The 27,027-nt window shown below is 37.6% G+C and overlaps 1 protein-coding gene across 5 annotated transcripts in view; it reads left to right on the forward strand.

The window, feature by feature from the left end:
- Nucleotides 1-27,027, forward strand: part of CNTLN (centlein) — a 191,034-nt gene that overhangs the window by 39,915 nt on the left and 124,092 nt on the right. For all 5 annotated transcript variants that reach the window (XM_014952616.1, XM_014952619.1, XM_014952617.1 and 2 more), the window contains 4 exons: nucleotides 3,779-3,913; nucleotides 4,502-4,681; nucleotides 11,759-11,892; nucleotides 20,099-20,261. In XM_014952616.1, coding sequence (XP_014808102.1) covers nucleotides 3,779-3,913; nucleotides 4,502-4,681; nucleotides 11,759-11,892; nucleotides 20,099-20,261 — 612 coding nt within the window. The remainder of the gene's footprint in view (nucleotides 1-3,778; nucleotides 3,914-4,501; nucleotides 4,682-11,758; nucleotides 11,893-20,098; nucleotides 20,262-27,027) is intronic.

Here is a 27,027-nt window from a genome sequence, read left to right on the forward strand (position 1 = left end):
AACAGCTGCACAGGCAAAGGCAGATGATAATTTACTTAATTGTCTGTATCTCAGAAATTCTTCTTTATGACCCTTATTTCTACCCAGTCATGGCTCCCAAGTAATACTCCTGGATTTTTTTCCCTACTTTAAAAGCATGTGAAATGAGCAGATATGTGAGTAAAAGTTCAATTCATTTAGAGGAAAGGATAAGAACATACCAAGTGGTACCAAAGAAAAATGCTTTGATACGTAACAGGATTTTTTCCGCAGGTATAAGTTACCTAAATATCATTTCACTACTGCTGCAGCAGATTACTTTGTAGACTACTCAGGTGAGTTTGCTGCTCAGTGATTGATGTGGCATATTTGCCTTTTGATTGATTTAGAGCCTTAAGTGGGTCAGTTGTGGGAATAAGTAATTAGTGTGCAAGTCTGATTCAGGATAATCTGTCTGATTATCCTGCAAAGTGCAAAGTAAGTATCTTATTTGAAAATGTTTAAAATTTCGTCTCAGCAATACAGAAACAAACGTTAGAAATAGCTAGTTGCATTTTTGTACCTTCATGTCTCCATTCATCCTCCAAATTGCTGGAAAACTTCCCGCTCCAAAAAGGACGGAAGGATCTTTGATTTCACTTCACAAATGCACATATGATTACAAGTTTCTGCTCAGTGTATAATAAAACTTAGTAACATGATGTAGCTTGTGTATTCAAAAAGTAGATGGCTTAAAGAGCTGGAGCTGCCCTTTGAAATTTTGTGAGAGCGTGTTTTTGTGAATTTTTAGCTTTGTTAGAGCCAGTAGACTCTTCCAGATAGGTAGAATTTCTAAGGGTGTTCTTCAAATACAGACTTTGTCTTGATAAATGTTAAACAAGTAGTAATGAGCTGGAAGAAAGACTCAAAGGACCTGCTTACTCAAATTCTATGAGGACCCTGCAGAGTGGGAGGGAGGCAAACAAAATAACTGATGCTTTCCATGGTAATGTGGAATCATACCTTTTTAAAGATGCAACTAAATCATCTCTGCCAGCAACAATTTGTTCTTGTAACCATAATAATATCTCTGAAGAGCAAATATTTTGCTCTTTGAATAGTGAAAATTGAGCCTGGTGTCTGGTAGGTTTAAAATATAAAAGAGGGGAGTCCTACATTAAGAGGAGGTTTCTTAATTTCATTATCCCTTCCTCGATGTCTGCTGATAGCAAACTAGGCTGAGAGGGTTTATGCACTGGGTTATGTCTCAGAAAAATTTCTTATAAATTTCTGACTATGAAAATCAGGTTAATTTTTTCTTTGGAGGAAATATAAGAATGATTATGAATCTATAATCTTAGGCAAACTTTGACTGGAATATGTTAAAAGTGCCAGTGCTGTAGAATGAGTCTCTCTAGGGGATTTAATATATGAGAATACGTGATTTCTGTATTTTCTTTCACTTCTCTCTATTTTTGTTGTCATTTTTCCATTCTCCTCACATTCACTTTCTTTTCCGTTTTTTTCAGACCACTGTTAGAAAGTACCAAATTTTGTATATTCTTTGAATTCTATTGTGACTGCTATTGAGTGTGAGGTAGAACAAAGATAATTATTTTTTTTTGATAAAGTGAAATGTTTAGTGTGAGGAAAAAGCATCTTTCATGCCTCTCTGCACTATTTACTAAACATTCTCTGTTCCTGGTTGTTTGTTTTCAATATTTGCTATGCAATTTAGCTGTATCACATTACCTTTCTCATATGTTGAAGTGGTTGCAGGATTTGTTCTTGCTTGGACGTATTTTTTGCTATGTAGTGTGGTATGGTGGTGTTTTTTTTTATTTTGTAAGAAAAGTTACTGTATTTGTAACTGTGTAGATAGAAGTAGTGGTCAGAGGGATAAAATAAATTTACTAAATATGAGGAAACAATATATAGAAAAGATTTGGAGATAGTGGGAGGAGAAGAAATAGAACAATAGAAATATTTGCAAGGAAGGTGGGAATGTGATGTGTAGAAAAAGTGAAGAAGTCTACAGAGGAGAAGCAGACATTCAAAGTAATTTGGAAAAAGATATGTCAAAGTTCTTTGTTAAAAAGGAAAAAAAGAAACAAGGAGGGAAAGATGGAATCTACAGGAAGAAATAGTCATGTATATTTTTAATGACTGAGATATTTGCAAAATACATGGATTAATTTCACTGCACATCTTCAAACATACTTCTCGCATGCCTTACTGTTGCGGTAGCTCACTAGTGGTTTAAATGATAATTCATAAAGAAATTATTTCTGCCAACCTTAGTCTTATAATCAGATATGTGAAATCAGATAAACGCTTTTTATGTGACTTAACTCCGGTAATACTGAAAAAGATCGTTTATTGGCTATTAAGCTAGTTGTCAAGTCCTACAACACAGTGCAGCAGAAAGGGCAGAGAAGGTTTACTTTGTGCTCAGTAACTGTGCAGAATAATGAGAGGATCATGCATATCTTGAGGGGGAGCTGGTACTCGGGCTGCTACTCAGGCTCTCCAAATTACTGCATCCTTCTGGGGTTATCTCTTTGTGGGCAGTTTCCTCGTGCAGTGTGGGTGCTCTGACATTGTTCAACATGCTGTGCAAGCCCTGCTTACCCCTCCTGCACAGCTGCCTTCCTATGCAGGGCTGCTCTTTTCTTCTTGTGAGCGAGTTACTTCCACTTCAGTGGTGGCATAGTTACTTTTTTTGCCCTAATTGTTACCTGTAGGTGTAAAATCAATGGTTGTTGACTGTGACTTCAAATTTATTGTTTTATATGTTTTTTTCGCGGAACGTTTTCATTCATTTTCATGTCTGACATACATGTGAACCAGATTTAACCATATGGAGGTTGAAAAACCCTTATGCATGTTATCAGCAGTGTTGTAGAATGATAATCTAAAGGTATATCCTCTTGTTGATAAATTTTTATGTTCCTCAACACGTTTCATTTACCCTGTATTTTGAAAGCAAAGGAGTTGCATTTTTGTGCTGAGGTAAAAGTTTTGTCTGTTTCTTGCTATAGGTACAGTGTTACTGATCGGAAAATGTTTTAGAGGAATGGCATTTTGGGACAAAGGAACAAAACACTGCATGGAATTAAAACAGCCACCTGAAGAAAAATGCAGAGTTCTAATATGCATTTAAGAGTGAGGGTGTTTTTAGCAAACATTGTAAGAATAGAATGCAAGTAGCTTACAGAGAAAGTTGAAGTTGTTTTTTTTTGGTTGCAGTGAGATTCTACTATGTGTGGGTATACTAAAATGTTGTCTGTATTGAAGAGGGTTATATTACTTTCCTTGAGCTGCAAATTCAGTTAGACTTAATTCCCTTTTTACAAGTATTTTGTGTGATAATCTTTTTGGTTGCTTCAATATTTATTTCTTATTATCTTCACAAATTTTGGACTATTTTGAACTCTATTTGGCTTGCTTTTTGGTATGCTAAAAGTGTACGTGAAATAGTACTCTTATGTATACTTAATCTGTAAGCACAAATATAACTTCTGCAAGTGACTGTCTTTGTCTAAGCTTGACCGAATAATTTTCATTCAGTTCTGCATTTATGGGCTCTTTTGTGTAGTGGCAGCAAGATATTCAGTTCCTCGTTTACATTGCTGTGTCATATAGTCATGCAGTTTCGACTACGATTAAAGTACTAATGGAATGAAAATAATGCTATATAACTACATATATCAGATTGTTATGTTTCATAGGTCTAAAATGCACAGATCTAAAATCCAGTACATGCATCCTCTTTTACAATTGCTTTTTGTCTATTAAGAGATTTTTTTTTTTTTAATAGACAGTCACAGGACAGCAGCAGGAGATAAACAACTTAATACAGAGAAAAAATGCTGTGGATGAGGAAAATGCCCGTTTGAAGAATGAATTCTGTAACTTGAACCAGAAATTTAAAGATAAAAGCCAAGAACTTAAGGTATATTGACTTGTACATAGTTTCATAAGACTATGGCTTTGAAGTAGTTCTTTAAGCAATGTCAGCCTTTGTGGCACAGAAAGTGACAAGCTTGGAGAAAAAATTGCCTTAGGCCTTGCTATACCTTACTGTTTTCTCACATACCAACTCTGAGGAAGATGCTTTAAAGCCAAGAATCCAAGCTTTATAACTTTCAGATAAATAGTTAATGATGGAAATGGAGCAAAGAAAGTAGGAGTGTGAAGATGTGGCTTCTTGTAATTAGATTCTGATGGGACTGGCATTATTAATTGATAAAGCCGAGGTCTGGGAGGATATGTCTGTGTGGGTCTCAAAAATAGCTGGGGACAGCATCAAAGGCAGCTTGATCAATTAATGGGCTCTTTGCAAATGTGTACTCATCAAAGCTGTCATCCAGCTAAAAAATATGACCCTTCCACCTGCATGAAAGAGGCCAATAAAAGTACACAGGTGACCTTGGCCATCAAATATAGAAGAAGCTGCTGTGAGGGTAAAACTGCACAGTTTATATTTGCTGATTAGTTCTCACTTTTTTTGTTTATCGGCCCTTGTGGTACTGTTCTACAGGACACTGAGGAGTGTGCACAGAAGAAGGAAGAGCAAAACAGACTGGTTATAAAACACCTGGAGGAGGAAAATAAGGGATTAAATACATGCTGTGCTGACCTGCTAAATGACCTGGAGAAACTGAGGAAGCAGGAGGCACAATGGGAAACAGAAAAATCCGGCAATAATGCCAGAATAAAGGTACGAAATGGAATGGACTTCTGGATGTTATTTCAGAATTAACTTCTCCAGACATTTGCACTACAAGTTATTTTCTTTAAATAACAAGTTATATATTCAAATCTACCAGTGGGGACTTGCATTCATTTACATTCCTTCACTTAAGACCCACAGCTTTTTAAAAATTGATGTTGCAAAGCAGGAATCTGACTTCAAATAGTCATCTTAAAATGTAATCATTAAAAAATAAAAGATACTGTATTTTAAAATAAAACATATATATATGAAATAATAAAAGATTAAAAGTATTATCATTCACAGATTTTTTTTTTTTTCTGAATGTGTAATTTACTTACCTGTAATTTGGTTGCAGTAGACTTGATATTTGTTGTTTTGGAAGAACACTTTAAAACTTCAGCTGCAGTTTCGGATAAATTGTGTCCTAGCCTCCAGAGGGCTCCACTCTGTGAGAGGCCTTATTTTGCATAAAATATATTAAGAAGTTATTTTCACTGTTATGATAAAATGAAAATCAAAACAATATAATACAATGTACAAAATATTGCATCTTTTATTTAAATAATTTTTAAAATTTTAGTCTTGTTTGCTGGTGGAAATTGGCAAGTCCTTTTTAAATTCCCATAAGAAATGTCACAAACATGGTATCAAAGTGTTTGATATATACATATGTAGTTAGTGAGTTCTTTTTATTTACATGGCTAATGAACACTTACAATGTTGTGCTCTTTTACTCTATCAAAGTACGTGACCTTCTGGTATGTTCAATGTAGTAAACATCTAATCAACATCTTGCCCAGAAACATCTTTTTTCCTCCACTAATGATTCAATGGTTTTGGTGATTGTTGTGCTGATGGAAATCCTTTGCGAAGAGCTTAATTCAGATCTGTTAACATGGGAAATAAAGTTCTTATAAATTAAGGGCTTTGGACTGGTTATGATGAAAGGATTATAGGATTCCCGGGACTGCGAATGGTTTGTTGATACTCAGAGAAGAAAATCTAGTGTGTACTAAACTGATTTAATAATTTTCAAGTTGTCAAAAGTAGAGCTTGTGATATTGGATAAATTCTTGAAAATTGTTGTTACCCATACTTTCAATGAAAACAATCAGAATAATTTTTTTATGTGTCTGTCTTCCTCGCTGAAGAGAGAAAGGAGCATCATGGCCATGTGATTCCAGGGAATAAGTAGTGTTGGTGTTTCCGGGTCAAGGTGGTGTCTAGAGTGTGACAGAGGTGAATTCTTGAGATGGGTATTCTCTGAGCCAACCGGGAGTGACACATAGCTAGATATGCTGTTCGCAAACAAAGGATAAAAGAGCTCAGAAATATTATCAAGTCTTAAAGACAGCTTCCTCCAAGCCCAAATATGGTCCACCCTGATGTGCAGGGAAACAAGTGGATATATCAGGAGACCAGCTTGGCTAAATGGAAGTAATCACCAAACTCCAGTGTAGTGCTGGGGTGGAGAACAGTATTCAGGAGGTGGAAACAGTGAAAGCTACAAAGGAGGAGTTCAAAGACATTGGGCACTGAAGGATGGTGTTAACCAACCTACCAGTGGCTACAGATACCTACTGTATCAGTTGCAAGTGATGACAGGTATTAAGAGTTTCTTGCACTATTTCAGTAGTAAAAGGCTGAACAAGGAAAATGGGGGCCTGTTGCTTACAGGGAATGATGAATTAGTGACAGCAGGTAATAGATACAGCAGAAGTACTGAATGTTGTCTTTGCCTCTGTTCTTCTCCAACAAGATTCCCCCAGGCATTTGTGCCTAGAGACAGAAGTTCAAGGAGAAATACTGAGAATCACAGAATCGCCATGGTTGGAAGGGACCTCTGAGATTGAGTCCCACCTTAAAAAAAACAAAACCAAAAACACCCCACAAAACACAACACACCACCACATCACACCCACCCACAAACCAATGATCTCAGGCACTAGACCATGCCTTGAAGAGCCATGTCTACATGTTTCTTAAATACCTCCAGGGATGGTGACTCCACCACCTCCCTGGGCAGGCTGTTCCAGTGCCTGACCACCCTCTCAGTAAAGTAATTCTTCCTAATACCTAATCTAAACCTCCCCTGCCTCAACTTCAGACCATTTCCTCTGGTCCTGTCATTATTCACTTGGGAGAAGAGGCTGACACCCACCTCTCTACAACCTCCTTTCAGGTAGTTGTAGAGGGCAATGAGATCTCCCCTCAGCCTCCTCCAAACTAAACATGCCCAGTTCCCTCAGCCTCTCCTTGTATGACTTGTTCTCTAGACCCCTAACCAGCTGGTGGCTCTCCTCTGGACACGCTCCAGCACTTCAATGTCCTTCCTGTAGTGAGGGGCCCACAACTGAACACAGTACTCAAGGTGAGGCCTCACCAGTGCTGAGGACAGAGGCACAATGACTCCCCTACTCCTGCTGGCCACACTATTCCTGATACAAGCCAGGATGCTGTTGGCCTTCTTGGCCACCTGGGCACACTGCTAGCTCATGTTAAGCCAGCTGTCCACCAACACTCCTGGGTCCTTTTCTGCTGGACAGCTTTCCAGCCACTCTTCCCCAAGCCTGTAGTGTTGCCTGGGGTTGTTGTGACCAAAATGCAGGACCCGGCACTTGGCCTTATTAAACCTCATCCCATTGGCCTTGGCCCATTGATCCAGTCTGTCCAGGTCCCTCTGTAGAGCCTTCCGACCCTCAAGCAGATCAACACTCCCACCTAGTTTGGTGTCATCTGCAAACTTACTGAGGGTGCACTCAATCCCCTTATCTAGATCATTAATAAAGATATTAAACAAGACTGGCCCCAAAACTGAGCCCTGGGGGACAGCACTGGTGACCAGTCGCCAACTGGATTTCGCCCCATTAATCACAACTCACTGGGCATGGCCATCCAGCCAGTTTTTTATCCAGTGAAGAGTACACTTGTCTTTGCCATGATTCACCAGTTTCACTGTGCGGGATGGTGTCAAAGCCTTACCAAAATCCAGGTAGACAACGTCCACAGCCTTCCCCTCATTGAGAAAGTGCGTCACATGGTCATAGAAAGAGATCAAGTTGGTTAAGCAGGACCTCCCTTTCATAATCCCATGCTGGCTGGCCCTCATCCCTTGCCTGCCCTGCACTTGCTGTGAGAGCTCTCCCAAGATGATACTCTCCGTGATCTTTCCCGGTACCGAGGTCAGGCTGACAGGCCTGTAGTTTCCCGGATCCTCCTTCCGGCCCTTCTTGTAGATGGGCGTCACATTGGCCACTCTCCAGTCATCTGGTACCTCTCCTGTTGACCAGGATTGTTGATAGATGATGGAGAGAGGCTTGGTGAGCTCTCCCACCAGCTCGCTGAGTACCCTTGGGTGAATTCCATCCGGCCCCATAGACTTATGCGTGTCCAGGTGCATAAGCAAATCATTAACTACTTCCTCCTGGATTACAGGGGAGTTGTTCTGCTCACCATCCTTATCTTCCAGCCCAGGAGGCTGAATGCCCTGGGGGTAGCTGGTCTGACAATTAAAGACAGAGGCAAAGAAGGAATTAAGTATCTCAGCGTTCTCCTTGTCCTTGGTTGCAATGTTTCCCCCCACATCCAGTAAGGGATGGACATTCTCCCTGACTCTCTTTTTGTTGACGTATTTATAGAAACTTTTTTTGTTGTCCCTTATATTAATGGCCAGGATGAGTTCTAGCTGGGCTTGTGCCTTCTTAATTTTTTCTCTGTAAAACCTAACAAGATCTCTGTACTTCTCCTGAGTTGCCTGTCCCCTCATCCAAAGGTGGTAAACCCTCCTTTTTTCCTTAAGTCTCTTTGTTTATCCAGGCTGGCCATTTTCCCTGCCCTTTAATTTTGTGCCTCATGGGGACAGCCTGCTCCTGGACCTTTAGAATTTCCTTCCTGAAGAGCGTCCAGCTTTCCTGGACCCCTTGGCCCCGCAGGATTATCTCCCAAGGGACTCTCCCAACCAGCGTTCTGAACAGGCTAAAGTCCGCCCTCCAGAAGTCCAAGGTGGAGGTTTTGCTAACCCCCTTCCTTACCTAACTAAGAATTGAAAACTTAACCATTTCATGATTGCTAAGCCCAAGATGGCCTCTGACCTCCACATCTCCCACTAGCCCCTCTTTCTTTGTGCCTCTAGCGAGGCACCTCCCCTGGTAGGCTCACCTACGAGTTGTGTCAGGAAGTTATTTTCCATACACTGGAGGAACCTCCTAGCCTGCCTGCTCTCTGCTGTGTTATATTTCCAGCAAACATCTGGTAGGTTGAAGTCTCCAACAAGAACAAGGGCTGGCTGAGCGCATATGAGTTGGGAGGTACCTGAGAGAACTTGATTAATACACATCCATTGGACCAGCTCAACTGCACCTAAGGGTGCTGAGAGAGTTGGCTGATGTAGGCTGCTGCCTATCATCTTTCAAAAGTAGTAGAGACCAGGGGATGTCTCTGATGAATAGGATAATCCAAGACCAAAGGTTGGTTGGCCTCACTTCAGTCAATGGGAAAATGACAAAGAAAGTTGTCTTGGAAGTAATTTCTGGGCGCATAGTTGAGAAAGTCACTAGAAACAATCATGGATTTACTAGAGGTGAGTTGTTCCTGAGCAACCTCATCATCTTTTCTGATTAAATGATTGGGTATGTGGAAAAGAGGAAAGCTTGGATATGATTTGCCTTAACTTTATCAAGATTTTTGACACCATCTTGCTGTATTCTTGTACCCAAGATAGGATGTTACAGTTGGATAGGTGGACAACAGCATGTTTAAAAGAACTATTTGGATGTTTGGGTTTAGAGAGCTGCAGTTAATGGGTTGTACTCAGTCTGTAGGCTGGTAATAAGTGGTGTACTGTAGGATCCATCCTGGACCAGTCTGGTTTAAAATCTTTCTCAGTAACCTGGAAGAGTGAACAGAGGCATGTTTGTCAGGTTTGCAGCTGACACCAGACTGGGGGGAAGTGGTTGTGCTTAAGGGCTCTGCTGCCATCCAAATGGACGTTGACAGAAATGGGCCAACAGGAGCCTTAACCAGGACAAATGTTGAGTCTTGCCCTGGGAAGGCAGAGTCCTGCAGCCATACAGGGTCTGGTGGATCTGCTCTGGGGACAGCCCTGGGCACTGGCAGGCAGCAAGCTGCATTGTGGTCAGCCTTTGCACCCAGGCAGCATTGAGGGTCCGTAGGCAGCAGCGCCTAGAGAGGCATGGGCAGGGCATGGCCCCAAGAGCCAGGGGAGGAATTGACCCCCTCTGCCTAGTACTCTAGGTTCTGCACCCATTTTTGGGTGCAGTACAAGAAAATACCAGTAAATTGGCTGAAGGTGAGATGGGGGCTAGAAATCTTGTCTTGCAAGGAGAGGCTGTGGAACAGGCCGGTTCAGTGAGGAAAAGGGATAGCTCTGGCGCTTAGGGCATCAAGCAATGTGTCCATACCAACAGGAGGGGACGGAGGAGACACTGTTGGGCTGTTCACAGCTGGGTGAGAGGTGGCATGAGCTGAAACAGGAAAAGCTGAGGCTGGAGATAAGGAGAAGCCTTTACCCCAGGACGACAACCCAGGGGTGGGGTTGGGGCCCATGGAGGTTGGGTCATCTCCATCCTAAGGAGATTTCAACACTGAGCAGCCTAGTTGGACCCCCTGACTGAACCTGCCTTAGGCAGAGGCTGTGACTGGAGATCTCTCCAGGTCCCCACCAGCCTGCATGTGTCCATACGTCTGATGCTTTCACCTTCTGCCTCCTTTCCCCCCCACAACTCCCCTTCCCCCCCCAAGATGTTAGACAACTGATTATACGCCTTTGCTAGTCAACAGAGTTAGGTGAAACTGATTATCTCACAAAACTATTGCAAGGATTGAGAAGCATGTTAAAACTACCGTCTGCAAGAGCGAAATGTTATATTTGACTGCTAGGAAGTACTAATATGTTGTCTCATAGTTTTTTATCTTTATTTTGTAAAATAATAATTTGTCAAACCACACAGAGTTATTTTTGTAGTTCACTGTTTCTACATAGACCCTTCCTGTAAATATTTGCTTGAAAATTTAAGTTTCAATTTGAATTTTCCCCTCCCTTCCTGCCGTTCTCCATTTCTATTGTTCAACACTCAAGATTCAATACGGATGCCAGATTGGTTCTTAACGGGGTGCTTATAAACAATAAAGAATAATAATTGCCTTATCCACAAAGGGCAAATACAACATTATCACACTACATGATATTGTGCTGCAGATGATATTCTAATATAGGCACCCCAATATAACATGTCCCTGAAATGCTTTTAAAGAGTAATTTATGAGAAAATTCAATAATGGAATTGTATTGTTGTTCTTAAGTGATTGTAAAAATGGTTATAGATACAAAATAATTCCACAAGATTTTAAAAAATGGACATGCTCAGAAATAGAGTGTAAAAGATTATAGTTTTTTTCCTAATCTTATATTTCTGACTTATGTACAAAAGCTCTACTGAATGCCTCAATATTTTCTTCAGTATATAAGCTATTTGTATAGCCAGTGCCTCCACCCCTGTTTTCGTGTTGTGCCTTTTCAGTAATGTTTCCAAAAAAAGTCAGTTTCAAAACCAGTTCAAAAGGTTGAACTGATGAATTTGTTAGTTGAAATCAAAATCTGAAGTCAGGTATGTCACAAACGGGGTGAAGTGCTAAAAGTTACTTTTCTCCTGGTTTTAAATTCGCCATGGTATAACTTCTACAGTTGTATTTAGGACAAAATCACTTATTACCTATCTTTGTATTGTACTCTGTTTAATCAGTTCACCACTTAAATAGTGCACTGTTGTTTTGCAAAGATTTGATTGAATATTCTCTTTCCACATGAAGCCAATGAATTAAGGAAGACTTCTTACAGTAAAGAAATGGTGGCCACCTAAAAATTGAAAATAAAGACTTTCTGGTATTGCACATTTTTCATACACACACAGATGTACTATACATCTTTGCTTAGACCACAATAAATATATGTGTGTATGTATGTGCTCATCCATATGTCTGTATACGTAGATAACATACATACTAGATTTTAACCCACTCTTATACATCAGCTTTAATACATTTCGAATGCTTTCTTTGCAGAATTTGGAAACTGATTTAGCAGAGGCAAGAGAACAAATGAAAGAGTTGCGCAGTATATGCAGTAACTTGTCATCTCAGGTAGCTGTGAAACAGGAAGAACTCTCCCAAAAGGATTGTGATGTGATGAGAGCTAAGTAAGTATTTCATGATTTCATATTGTTCTGCTTACAAAGCAGTATTTTGCATTAGAGGTATTTTTGTGCAACAGTGTATTTTCATACCATCCTGTTCTGCAAGATGTAAAGCTTTTGGAAGTCTGCCACTACATGACAGTTTATGTAAACTCACTCTGATGCATTTGGACTCTTACTATATTGTTATCCATTTTTGACTAGGGACGGACTTTAAAAATGACACATCTGTAATTAGCATTGGGTCTGAGAACTACAAACCTCTACTGAAAGTAACAAAATGCCAGTATTATCAGTGACATAAACGTTTAATTAGAGAGACTAAGTGCCCTAAACTTGGAAAAGCTTTAAGTCTAACTTTAACTTTTAAATTTGAGTCAAATCTGCAGAGTCGGTAAAAGTCTGCGCAGGCCTGTGCTAGAAGGTTTAAAGTAGCTTTATCTTGGGTCTCTCATACCATTTCTTTACACTGAATCTGTAACATCAGTGCTGCATTATTTGAGTTGTGGAAAATAAATGAAGGATGGAATGAATTGTATGAATTGACTGGACTGCTGAATTCTTCAAAATGCAGGTAATGGCAAAAGACAATTGGTAACTTTAAGTGGATTGTCAGGAAATTGCCCTTTTTTCACGTCTAAGTTTCCAAGGCATACCCAGTGTTTATCACTACTGTATTAGACAAAGAATATTCATAGAATCAATCATAGAATTTTCCCTTCAATATTCCCTCAAACTGGTTATGCCTGAAAAATAGCAGTTAGGATGTGGAAATCAGTGGTATGGATGCTCCTCTTTGCTTTCCAAGCATAAATAATTTTACTCTTGGGACTCAATATCTAAGTCTTTTGGGGAAAAATCTAGAAATGTGATTTTTGATGCTTCTAACCTAAATTGTTGTCCTAATATTTGTTGAAATCTTTCCAGGAATAATGATGTCTTGTTATTTTCACATTTAAAACTTCTAATTGGGTTTTCAACAGTAATAAAAGCAGTTAAGTTTAATGTGAAATTGTATTTAAACAGTCAATCACTGGAATTTATGAAATTAATCAATGGACTAATAGGCTTCATTGTATTCTTAAATTATTCTTAGAAATATATATGTGTGTGAGAGGACTAGGGACAGCAGATGACATTTTTTAAGTCCGGTAATGAAGATTTGCAAAGTTGCTGCTTGTTGGTTGCAGTTTAGGATATTGCAGACTTTGTTGGCCATATTGTTGAACTTTCTTCAAATGTATTCTTTGCTATTCACCGCAAAACAAACCTCTTAGAATGTGTCACAGACATCTTGTTTAAATATGTAATTAAAATAAGTACTTTTTTTGAACGTAAGGCCTGAACTTGAAGTAGTAAAATATGGAGAATAATCTTATTTTGAAGTGTTTGAAGTCTTTTTCTGTATGTTTTTCCATACAGCCGACCTTCGGAATCTATGGAGAAGAGTTTGAAAAACTGATCTCATAAGTTTTTCTGTGTGCTCAGATGTTTTTCTTCCCAGATACTTAGCTATGAATGATAATATTTTTCCATATCACTAGTATGTGAGTTATACTTGACATGTTATATATGTATATATTTGATCAGTATCATTGTAATTCAATGTCTGCTATTCTTTCTTAAGGAGCTGTCTTTGGTTACAAGTTTCTTGCTGACTTTTCTGTTATGAAAAAAGAAGATGTGCTAAGTGGCTTATTTTATATAAAATTCACAGTTTTAGGCAGCAGTTTCAGTAGTTAGCAATACAAAGTAAGAATTTCAAATATTTTGTATTTTTTGTAGTACAGAATACTGACGTTTCTCCTTATCTTCCCAAGGTGTCACCACATACATAGATAGATAACATACATACATAGATAAAACTAATTTTCTATTGGTTCTTAATGAAAAAAAAAAGCCAAAAGTATTCCTATGTAGAAGAAAGCCAGACTCTTACTAAAGTTAAAGAAAGCATCAACTCTAGAATTAAAGGACAAAATCTGAGGAGAAAACAAAGTCTTTACATCTTATCATCATCCTAGGCCAAGATCTTACTACTGTATTGACTTAATGACTGAAGCATTTGACTGTTCCTTTTTTTTTTAACTGAATTTTTTTTAAGTTACCCTTGTGTAAAGCTTAGTCTTACAAAAGTATCACATCGAATGCTCAGTTTTTATTTGATGTTGCCAGAAAATTCTTTGACCGATACTATGAAAAATACCTCAACTCTCTTACTATCTCCAGTTTCCTGTCATCAGTTTAAAACTTTTAGAACTGAAAAAGACAATCTGATTTCCAAATTTCTCTGCTCTCCCCTCTGCTGTGTATCTCACTCCCTGTCTGCTGTCTTCCTGCCTCCCCTGTCCTCCACTTTTTTAAAAACACACCAGGAGCCCAGTTGTAATTGTTAGAAACAAGCTCTGGAGGAAGAAGGGAAGGAAACTGGCTTTCTTCATTTGGTCTTCTTTCATGTGTGGTATAGGCAGGTCCAGATCCATACTCTGTCAGCTGACACCTTGGTAATACTGTCTGAATTTTTTACAGTAGATGCTAAAATCAATTGGAAAAGAGTCTGTAAGGGTCTACACGCAAACTGGTCTGGTGCTCTGTTTCTTGTGCTATCGTTAACTTCTTGCTCTGTTCTGCATGTCTGTCAGTTTGTTAGCAAGAGGTTTTTCAGTTTAACAGTAACCATGTCTGCAGAGACTAAGAGAACTGTTTTCTTTAAGGGGCAATCTTTTTCAGCAAATTAGCAGGGACCAAAACATTGACGAAATACTAAAGTACACTTGGTACAGATTTTCTGGATCTATTTAGAGTCCCTGGTAGCCTTTCCGTTTTCATGTTCATGAAGAAGATCTTGCTGTTTGTTTCTGAAGATGAATGGATGCATCTCTGTGATTTTTGTTTTAGTTATGCTAAATATCTAAATTTAGAACTTTGTCTTTACTGCTGAGGACTTGGTGGTCTCCATCTCACTGGCACAGAGCTCTGGTTGAACTCTGAACATCAAACTGGAGAGGTTTGCTTGACTCACTGAGACTTGAGCCTTGCTGTCACAGGTATCCAGGAAATGCTAAACTGTTTGCAAATACAGTAAGCTCTATTCTGAAAGGAATTGGAATTTCTTCCCATGTGTTCTTACTGGATGTGTGTGCCACAACTTCATTTCTTTGGTTAGTTTCTAGTCCAAAACTGTCCTTGATCATTTTACAACCACTTATTTTGTAAGTATATTGGTTTGTGGGGGTTTTTTTTGTTGTTTTCTTTTTGTTTGTTTATTTTGTTTTGTTTTCTTGCACCCCCAGCTGATGCTGTTTACCACCATGCTGTAAATTATGAGGCAGTCAGATTTCTCCTCAGCCCTAGTTCTGCTGCTCTGGGATTTTCAGGTTATTCTTTGCTGTGTACTGTAGATCATTTCATAGTATCTATGTGATTCCCCTGAGAAGCCATAATTCATAGTGTCTGTCACTGTGTTGTATTTCTAAACCACAGGTAATGGAATCTAGAGATTTCCTGAATTATCCCAAACCTTTTTGTACTCTCTTGGTAACAGCGGTAACTGACGTACTCAGAATCCCAGTGTATATACCAAAGCTGTGGTGGTAAAACAAAGCCAACAGCATCACCTAACGTGGTGGGTGTGATGAATATAAACTCTATTTGCAGTACACTTATATAGCTTCTGAAGTGATAGTAGCTTGCATTTCATTTCCATGTCTGAGAAGCCACAGTTTACTCTTAAACTGTACGAGGCATAAAGGTTTTATTTAATGTTAGCCTCTAAGAGCAGGAGGAAACTTCAGTTTATGCTCATGTCAGGTATAAGCACCAGAGCTATCTCTACCCTAAACAATAGTATGAATCTTAAATACTGTTATTGGCAGGACAAAGTGTCAAATCTTTGAGTCTTGCTGGAGTCCAGTTTGTAGTGTCTTCATGTAGTGTCAAACTTGCAATGTTTAAAGCAAAAATCTACTAAGGTTATTGTAATCTTACTTGCATGGCTGAAATAATTTAGTTAGAGTATTCTATTTTGACTTTAGAAAAAACTGACTTTTTTTCGTAGCAGACTCTCTTGTGAATTGCAGAGTTCAGCTCACTTTCTGTAAATTCCTGTTGTATTGGCCTCGAGGTGTTATATTAGAAATACAGAGGTGTTTTTTTCCTCAATAATATCTGGTGACTTCAAAGTTAAATGAAATTAAACACTCTCAGTTTATCATGGAGCATTTGTTTATGGGAAGGGTGGAGGTGGTAGGGGAAAAATAGACCCAGTAGGTATATCAGTTTTGGTGCTTAGCTGAAAGAATATTGTTTTTCCGATTAGTGTTGCTGATGGTAACTTTTTTCTTAAATTTGTGTTGGTTTAGAGTGTACAGTATGTTGAAACATTTTATCAATATGTATTATATTTTTATACATAGGTCCTTCTTCTGTGTGTACATGTACATAGCTACATACAAATAAAATATTTTACATGTAGATGTACACATTTCTACATATCTGTGTATGTAGATGAACTTATACATACATATATATGGGTGTGTATATAGGCATATATATTTTAAATGCCACTCATTACCTTTGTTATGTGCACTTTTCAATTTTTTTAGTATTTCTTTGCCTGAAAGTATCACCTAAGACTTGACATCCTTATCCTGCTGCAGTGACAGACGGGTGTCTCTTGTAGAGTGCTTAGTAGTTTGCTGATTTGAGTAAGCATATTGATAGATGTTTTCATCAGAAATCCATTTTTATTGTGTAGCTGCTTTTCTGATTATCATGGGGTTGATTTTTATATACCGTCTTTGAGCACGCCGCAAGCAAATTAGTGACAGAATCACACAGCATCACTGAGTGGCTGAGACCAGAAGACACCTCTGGAGATTGTGTAGTCCTGCTGCTCCAGCAGGTCCAGCCCTCTGCTCTAGCAGTATCAGCTACAGCAGACTGCCCAAGATGATGTTCAGTTGAGTTCAGGTATGACTAAGCATGGAGACTCCCCTACCTCTTTGGGTACCTTGTTCCAGTGTTTGACCACTCTTACAGGATAAAAAAATTTTTCTTATGTTTACGTGGAATTTTATGGCCTCCTGGATTCCTTGTGCCCTGCTGTGCTGTCCCTCCAACATATACTGGAGTGATTCAAGTCCCCCATGAAGACAAGGGCCTGCAAATATGAGTCTTCTTCCAGTTTTCTGAAGAGGACTTTATTCTTCTTCCTGATCAGAAAGGATCAGCAAGCAGCCATCATGTTGTCTGTATTGGTCTGCCCGCAGCTGACTCACATGCTTTCAGCTGGCTCACTGCCCATCGCAAGGCAGAGCTCCAATCTGTTTAGACTACTCTTTCAAATAAAGGGCAACTTCTTGCCATCTCAGGATGTGCTTCCTAAAGAGCCTTTATCCATGTATGGCAGCACTCCAGTCACATAAGTCTCTGTGATCCCACCATGTTTCCATGATTCCAATGAGCTCTGCAACTGCAGACAGATCTCTGATTCCTCCTGTCATCCTCCATGGGGACATGCTGTGTGCATTTGAACAGCAACTTCCCATGGGCACATGGTTGTGCTTATTTCCTAGGAAGACTCTCAAGAGCCTCTCCCATACTAATGGATATCCTGTCAGCACTCCCTTATTTATGTGCATACACTTGAAGTGGTCCTCCCTGTGGCTTGTATTCATCACAAGGTCTTTCTTGTCCACACCAACCTTTGCCCTTTACTTACCAGCTTGGGTCACAGCTCCCTCACTTGGTGCTTGGTCAACATCTCTGTCCCCCACCATTCCTAGTTAAAACTCCCCTCTCTAGTCTGGTGATTCAGACGGGCTTCATTCTGTGACTTTAGTTGTGTTGCACCATTGGTGATGAGTAATTCCTGGTAAGGTTGAACATCATTTTCTCTCTTCTTCTTTAAAAATAAAATAAATGAATGTTCCCTCTGTGGATTTACAATGTAAAAATAATACCTAATTCATAAAGAGGATAAAAGCAGCTGTAATGTACATCTGCAAGTTAAGTACAGTGGTTGTGTATTTCTGTGTCTGAAGAACTTTTCAGATTGCAACTATTTTGGTTTGTATAACTTTTTACTCAAAAAGGAAAAAGCAAATTAGGATATGTGTAAGAAGAAATAAAGTTTTATTTTTAAAATGTGGCATAATGGAATTGTGATTGAGTTTCCTTATATCTAAAAGTCCTTTAATTTAATATGAGCAAACATGTTAACGTGTTCTGACTGTTGCAGTTCTTGGTGGGTAGCTGCAAAGTTTAGCTCCCCCTCCTTCATTCCCTCTCCTTTAGTCTGTGACTCAAAGCCTGATAAAGTCAACAAAAAAGATTCTCATTGACCTTAATACACTTTGTGGGCAGACCGTTAGAGAACACATAATATTGTGCATTCTCAGGTGACAGACACAGATAACTGCGTTGATGTTTGCATACAAATTAAAGAGCAGCAATATAGCAGAGTGATCTTGGCAACAGTTGCTACCAACATTTCCAACAGTATCTGAGGATTCAATGGTATCCCATGTTTTTCTTTTCCACAATAAAATGAATATCTGATTGGAGGACCTGTGCAAACTTAATATAATCTGTGTTTTAGCTGCAGTGCAAAGATGTGTCAGTATAGTTTCTACTATACTCTCAGAGTCAGGGAAATGAAACAAGTGCTTGTTTGAAAGCCTGTTGTACAGCAAGTTGGAAAGTGCTATTATATCACTATGTCCTTATTTCTGCTGCTTTGTTCACAGAATTAAATTAGTGCATACAAAGTACATACTGCAGTTGTACTTTGATTTTGTTACATAAAGAAACCTTAATGCACCTCTAGCGTTTCTAACTTTGAGGAGCTACTTTACATCACATTGAGAACGGTAGGGCTTAAATACCGTTAAGTTAAACATGTCCTTAAATGTTCTCCTGTGTTGACCTGTTAACGGGCTTTTTTAAACAGCATTGGGTTGTCTGTCTGTGCTATTGTGGTACATGTAATTTCAATTTTTATATAATTATTCAGATGTTGTACCTTTAGTGAATAATCAACATATTAAGTAGTGGCATGGACCTTAAGAAATGTGTTTTTGAAAGTACCCTTAAAGTGATTTCTTTGTCATTCTGTGTTTTCTCAGGAAAACACCACAAATTTGATATTGCTGCATACCTTTTGTACGCTGATCTTTGCTTGGACATATCCAGCAGTATTATCAAAACGTAATGGTAACTCTTGTTGTTAATGATAATTCTAGGCACAGAGAAGTTGCATATATGTTGGAGGTCACCGAAAAAACTCTTTGAGGAAGGAAGGAAGAAAATTACTTGGAGTGATAAACTTTTATTTCAGTATCTATATGTAACGCTTGTGTGAAATGTGCTCGTGAATTAAACAGGGAATTGAGTAGAAAAGATATGAAAAGGGATTAATGGAGTCATCTGTAATTCTAACGTTGCAGAAAACATTCCAAATTTTTAATCATTGTTTATAATAAGTAAGAGTTACTGATCTTTTTTTCTGTCTTAATTTATAAGATCTATCAGCAGTACAGTAGAATTCTCAAGCAGACTAATTATAGTAGATCTGTGGTTGCATTACAACAGGATTCCTATTACTGTGTTTATAGAGCTTTCATTATTATGTTGTACAATACACATCAAAGTTTACTTACTTTGCTTATGGTTGTTGCACTATGCTGTACCTGCAAACCAAAAGTAATTTATCGGCAGACGTACGTTGTGTATCTAGGGAGTAGATGTATTTCAAATAAGACACTTGCTTTACACATACTCTGAGTGTTAAGAAAAACTTTTACCTTTTTTCTGATTATTCTAGTTGAAAAAAAATAAATCAAAATGATTTTGCAGTCCATGTATTCTAAATATTTTACATTTTGACACTTACTGTTAAAGAGTTAACTGAATATTGATTAGAAAGTGTTGATGCAGTAGTGAAAATCCATTTTTTTTAGAGCAGTTAGAGCATTAGAGGGAAATTGAAAGGCATTCCATTTTGAAACTTAACTGTTTTGTAGATATTTCACAAAAGTATGTGATAAATATTTTATACGTAACTTCTAGTGTTTATAAGGCAATTGATGGAAAAATAAATGAAAATAGGAAGCTCATTATCTACGATAAAATTATTTGAATGCAATTGTTTAATGCAGGTAATTGTTTTTGTTCTTCTTAATTTCTCTTTATTGCTTGTTTTGCGTAGGAAGGAGTTACAGGAGCTGCAGAATCTTTACAGACAAAACATGGAACATACAGTGCAGCAGGCTGAGCTGATAAAGCAGCTTCAGGCTCTCAATACTGATACGCAAAAGGTACTGAAAGACCAAGAAGATGCTCACACAGCTGAAACAACATCATATCAAAAAGTAAGTCATTCTGCTTTATGATCACAGGGTTAATTTTAATATCCATCTGTACAATATCAATGGACAGAGTAATCAAAGCACTGTGTAGTGTTGCATCCTTTAGATCACTGGATCTTTATTGTGACCAAAATATGGTTGGCAGATTAACAGAATTTGTTGGCCTAATTGCATGCCGGCGTATATGGCCCCTTGCCTTACACTGAACTGATGAGCCTTAAAACTTAAGACATAGTTGCATCTGAGGAAAAATAGGAGTGAATTGCCAAGCATATAAATTTCTTTATGTAATTTTGTGTTGTCTCTGTTTTTCTTCTTCTTCTAGAGCTTTCGGTTACTAAATTCTACAATTTGTTTTTGATAATTTAGGAAAAGAAATTCCTTCCACTTGTAAATGTATTTGTGTTAATCTCAAACAATTTTACTGGTTTAAGATGCAAAAACCTGTTTTATCAAAATGAACTAGAAAAATTGTTGCCATGATAGCTTTCAAAATTTTATAACTATATCTACATTTACAGAACAGATTCATATTTTTGATGAATGCCAGGAAAAACACTAATCCTGAAGAGCTGTCACATGTGCAGTACTCAGAACTTCTTTTAAATGTAACAAATTGTATCAATGTGTTTTTCAGTTTGTAAGAAATGCAGAAGATACCTTTCCTTCCTTTTTAGAAAAATTGAGAAAGAAGAAGACGGAAGAAGTTGTATATACAACTATATACAACTATTTGCTATACCTTTTACCAATCTTGGAACTGTTTTCTTCAATTGTGTAGCTGCTTTTTCAAAGGCCAGGTGTTTCCCTTAATCATCTTACTTTGAGCATGAAGTTTGTGGTAAAACTGTGAAACTAGGCCAAGGCCAAGCCACAATCATTACTGGTTTTCTAAAGATGTGTTTGGTTAACATTTTGTGGCACATAGGGCCCAGCACATTCTTCCCTACTTAACTCTGCACAAGTTTATCATTGACTGCAGTGACTGTAGATAGACAGTTGACACAGTCTAGTCAAGCTGCAGGTAGACTTCCATCAAAGTTGTTCAGAACATGTACAAGGCAGGGGGAGCTCTACCTATCTGGGACAAGACAAAGTAAATTATAGATTTGGGTTTTTTATTGTTTTAAATACAGAATATAGATATTGGGAGTTGCTATTTCTTTCATTCAATGCTTTTGTAGGTGTTAAATGGATCCTTTGAGTCACTCAAAAAAAAAAAAAGGCATAAGTGAAGATAATATCAACTCTCAGCATCAGTGTTTGCAAGACCATGTTGTTTCAGACCAGTTCTGCAACATATGAAAGAAAATAAAATTGTGTTTTCATAAGACTATTTTAAAGCATGAGAAAACTCTTTATAAAGGTCCCTTTATCTTGCATAATAGTGATTTTTCAGTATTTGAGTATTTATTACTTACTTACTTTGGGAAAGGGTTTAACCTGTCCTATGAAAAATAATTTTGCTATTCTAAGTTACTTATGAATTAGGGAAAATTGATGAGTATAGGGGCAAGTTGCTTCTAAACTGGGTTTAGCTCAAAATTCAGGATTGCTTCACATAGCTGGTTGGTTCACAGTTCTTGGTCTGTCTTAGCAGGACTTAAGAACTTTTTCTTAGCTGATTGTACAACAAGAATACTGTGGGTTTTTTCCATAGCTGCCAAATACTTTGTCATAGATGACCCTAGAATTTGCTGATTTGGAGGTGTTGAATTCAATGTTTTTCCAACAGGGAGAGGTAAGGTTTCCCTCTTAAACCAGCAAAAGCCAGCTCCATGATTCTGTAAAATTACTGTTGTTGAACTGATAAGCTGCATTTTTGTAAAATATTAAAATATCTAATACACCTGGAAAGTTGTTTTTTAAATGCAAATATGAAAAAAAGAAAGACTATATTAAAAAAAAAATAAAAACAAAACTTAAGTTCCTGAAGTCAGTGTGGAATTGATCTAAAAATGTTTGTGGCAAATTGAATTGAGAGAACTTCAGAGGTGAAAAGGAGTTCCTTTATCATAACAATCCTATTCTATACTTCTGATCAGAACAACAGTATAAAATACCCAACTGTAATTGCTTCAAAATAATAAGCTCCAAATCACAAGATAAAAAGTCCGACTGAAGTCACAGCAGGCCCTTTAAAAAACTCAGCATTTGTAAAAATAATACAAGTGCCCATTTTTCCCTTGAATGAGAAAGGCAAACTATTGCAGACAAATGTGTGTTCTGTTTGTCTTCCATGCATTAATAATATGCAGGCTGCAACAGCTAGATAAGGATGTGTCAGCTATTCCATAAACATACTCACAAAGGAATACTTTCCTACTGCTCTGAATGGCATTCAGCCTATCACTGTGTACATCCTATGATATATTGTCCCTTACAGCAAGATCAATGACCTCTCTGGTAGTGGTCAGATAGGCAGTATATGCTATAGCTCAAGCACTGTGGTTGGCTTACATATTCCATGTTCATCCAGGAAGAACCTCTCCTTGTGCTGATGTTAATGTGTAGTATGAAACAGTAGACTGAATAGAAAAAAACCCGCATTTCTGATAAACCAGATCAAGGTCATGAACTTGCACTGGATTATGTGTAAATCCATTGAGGACTGCAAATTCTCTTCCAAGTCTGGCTGTAGTGGGCAGCCATACGCATGTGAAGATGTGTAATCTGCTTTATCAGGTTGTATTGACTTCACATGCTACAACCTTTTTTCTTCTTTAAATATGAATTTTATGGGTTCTACAATAACTCTTTTATGTTAGAGCATTTGTGGAAATAAATTAATATGTATTTCATACTACAGCTGTAGTTCTCATTCTCAAGGATAGAGAATATTTTTCTAAAATGTATAGCATCTGTTTTAGTGGTCCCAAATGCTCTGGGGACTTCATTGTTGTGCTGGATTTAATGAGACTCAATAGATTTGTCCTCACCAACAATTTCAAGGTGGAGAGACTTCAATCAATACTAGGGATAATAAGACAAGAAGAGATTCTGAACTCCTTAGCCAGCTTATCACAGTTTTCTGAAATTTACAATTTAGGGCCTTTGTTTTTATAATGCAGTATTTTCCCTTGATCTGTTGTGGCCTTTAGGTTCCTTGTTAATCACACTGATTAAAAAAATCTCTTAGTGGAAGGCCCTTTTACTAAAGTGGAAATTCTGTTATTTGTCATTAAATAGGAAATCATAATTTGTGTCCTGGAACTCAGCTCTCAGATACAGAATACCATGGATAGTGGTACAGTATCTGTGATGAAGAAGAGCATTGCTCAGTAGTTAGATTTCTGGCATAATTAGAAAACACAGTAAAAGCTTTCAACTATGATGCATTGCAGAAGTCTGCATTGAGTGCACTGGAGAGTAGATCAAAATAGTAGAGTGTCAGATGCATTTTTGTATGTTGTGGCTAAGTTTGTGCCTACAATTGCTTTTGCTAATCCTTCTCCTGATGTCAGCCATATAGATGTGTAAACAGTGATAACTATGCAGGTTCACCCTCAAATTGGAATGAAAAATTTTCTTTCACACATGATAAGAGTTGAGAGAAACTTACTGTCCAGTCAAATATGCTGAAGGCCAAATCAGTAATAAGCGAATCATCACATTTGTAGTCCACTTCATCTGTGAAAGCTGTCAGAAACTCAGATCTTTAACAAAGATTATCTCACACTTTAGTTCAAGGTCCTATATTATTTTCTGTTGTTGGGAATTATGTTAATTAAGTAACAGTCAGTTACGTATTTCTTGTATACCCTATTTGGACTTCTTCTCTTTATATAGTGTACTCTCAGAGAGCACTCAGCAGGCTGGTGAAGAACACCAGTCCTAGTTAATGCAGAAAGAGGATTTGGTAGCTTTTCAGAGAGAAGTCATTGCTGATAAACACAGTGTTTCTGAGAGAAATGTGACCAATTTCTTACGTATTCAAAGGACCAATCCACAAACCTCACTGTTAGATAGCCATATCAACATAAAGAGTTGCACAAAACCGATTAGATGGATGTATACTGGAAGGCTACGTTTCGGGGGGGGGTGCAGGGCGGGAAGGGGAGGAAATCAGTTAGGAACCAGGTATTCCTGAATTCATTAAAATAAATTGACTTATCAGTTTGCAATTTTGCAGTAACAAGTCTTATCAGAAAGACTGAAATGTCCTTTTCTTTTATATTCTCTTCTGTTATTTTTGAGAAGGTATATTACTAAAGTTATCTATTTTACATGGTTTCCAAAGCAACCACTGTATTTGCAATTATATACTACCATAAAGTTGAGGAAAGCATGTCTTCTCTTTTAGCTTGTACTAGTGATGCTTCCTTGCATGCTGTCTCATGTTTTTTACATCCATTCTGAACTTCTTTTGTTTTTCTTCTTAACCTCTCTCTTGTGTCTGACATTTTCATCTTACATCATAGGTAAGCTTCATGGTCTCTCATCTCAAAAATTCCTCTACTTCTGCTTTTCCATTTTGAAACTAAACACTGTAAATGCACTGTATCTAGTCTGTCTGAAGTGCCTCTTCAATTTCACCATAGAGCTTCTCCAGCTGCTTTCTGCCCATGTTCTTTTCAAATTCTCATAAACAGCATGATCTTGTAACATGGATTTCTGTAGTGGTGCTGTAACAGTTTCCCTTGTAGTTTTGTTGTGTCTTAATTTAGACTTTTTGCCATTAGTGTCATTAGTATATGTACAATATTGTAGTATGTTCAGGTTCATTTATTCATTATTCAGGTAATACTCTGGTTTTTGGGGTGTGAACATTCAGATAAATGTTTAATGTAGGACAATATTTGTTTTACACGCAGTGTATATAATTGGCTACTGTTGCATTTTAATGGATGGATCTACCTTAGCGTTAATTCCTCTCAGGAGTATACTTCTGAAGAAAATTTCCCAGATGTCCCCACTTTCTGTCCTTTAGTTGAAATTATAGAAAAGTCTATGAGAGCATTAAGTAAATGCCCTTTGGATCATGGAACTGGGAATGATTCTGAAACTGGAAAACGTGTTCCAGCTGTTAATTGGCATTCAGTACACACGAGCTGTCTAAATCTAGTATAAAATAATTCCTGGACACTTGTATAATCTGTGTCTGTCACTTGCGCCAACTGTTTCATTCTGCATTTTTTCACCAGTTACACTATGATTCGGGCTAAGATAAAATACAATAGATTGCATGGGTTAATTATTTAGTTTTACTAGGTTTTGTTGGAATTCCTCAGCTTTCCCTGGTCTGACCTAACTTAATTTTGCCATCACACATACTTAATGTATGTCAGTACTTTAGCTCACCCCACCATTACCAAGCTGTTAAATATTTCCTATTACATGTGAGTAGGCATTAGAGTAACATCTTTTGGTTCTGGAAGTCCTAGCTTTGGTCTGGCATTTTTAGGTTACTCGATGACATTAGCACACCTACTGTTCTCATTAATTTTTCTGTTTTAAGTAACTCTTCAAAGATCTAGCAAAAAAGTGTTTTCTGATAAAATCAGTTAAATCAATGTAGGAAATTGGTAGGGTAGCTGAGATATGTGTGATACTTTTTTTTTCTTGTAATTCAGCTAAGTTACTCTTCCTTCCTGACTGATAAATAACGCTCTTGTGTCATATAGACTAAATTTATTACAGTGTACTGATTTCAGATACTTTTAATCTTTTTTTATTTGTTTTTAAGTACCTTCACCTCTAACAGTCTATGTTGCCTGTCAGAGAAAGGACAGCTCTAAGGCATTAGAGATTCTCAAAATACAGACAGTGCAACAGTTTTTGCAGAGTACAGTCTTGTGTTGCTGTCTGTTGTCTTTTTTTTTCTCCAACTACCAAATTTCATAAAATGTATAAGGAATGATTTTAAATATTTTGCTTTTTCTTTCTACCTCATAAACATAATTATTTTTTTTATATCTCTTCTTGGGGATTAAATAATTTCCTGGGTAAATCTAATGTTTTATTGACATTCATGTAAAGTATAATCACTCACTTATGTACAGTCAAGATTTCACTGCTCTTTTCTGTGATGCTTGCTAGTTCTGAGATAAATAATTTACAATAATTTTGTCTTACTTTTGGATTTTCTACTCAGTGTTCCATCTCTAGTCCTCTGATCTCCATTTTAAATCTTGTCTCTCTACACCTGACATTCTATATCTTTATTAATGGTAGATCGGTTTCATCATGCAATTCTGTATGTTCTGGAATGTCCTTACTGATGTGTGGTTAAATGTGGTGCCTCTTCTAAAACAGGGTCAAAAATTAGCAGAACCCCCTCAAATAATCTAATAAACATTTAGTACATATTTAATTCACAAAACAGTACATGGCCATAAATTAAATTTGGAAGCTGTGGGCAGTAGATGTTATTTCTTTTCATACAGATAATTTTAACTTTGAAATTTCTTGATGTTAAGTATCTCAAAATAAAGATTCTGAGTCCTATAAACAGATACACTAGTGTTGTTTAAGAAAAAATAGAAACCTCAGTGATGTGAATGTGATTTTTTGCATATCGTTTTTAACTAGTTTTATACTTGAAATATATGTGGTTTTTTACTGCTGTTTTCAAACAGGAAAAGTTGGAAAAGTTTATGCAAGTAAAAAGACATGCTATTTGTCTTGTCCTGACAAATGCTGACTACCAAAAGTACCCATTAGCTACATTGGGGGATGTGGCTGCCAGCTAGAAAAAAACATCATATTTTTGATGTTCTCCATTCATCTTACTAGGCTGTTACCTTTCAGATACTATAATTACAACCAC

Source organism: Calidris pugnax, unplaced genomic scaffold, assembly GCF_001431845.1.
Source record: "Calidris pugnax isolate Ruff unplaced genomic scaffold, ASM143184v1 scaffold208, whole genome shotgun sequence".
Taxonomy (NCBI): domain Eukaryota; kingdom Metazoa; phylum Chordata; class Aves; order Charadriiformes; family Scolopacidae; genus Calidris; species Calidris pugnax.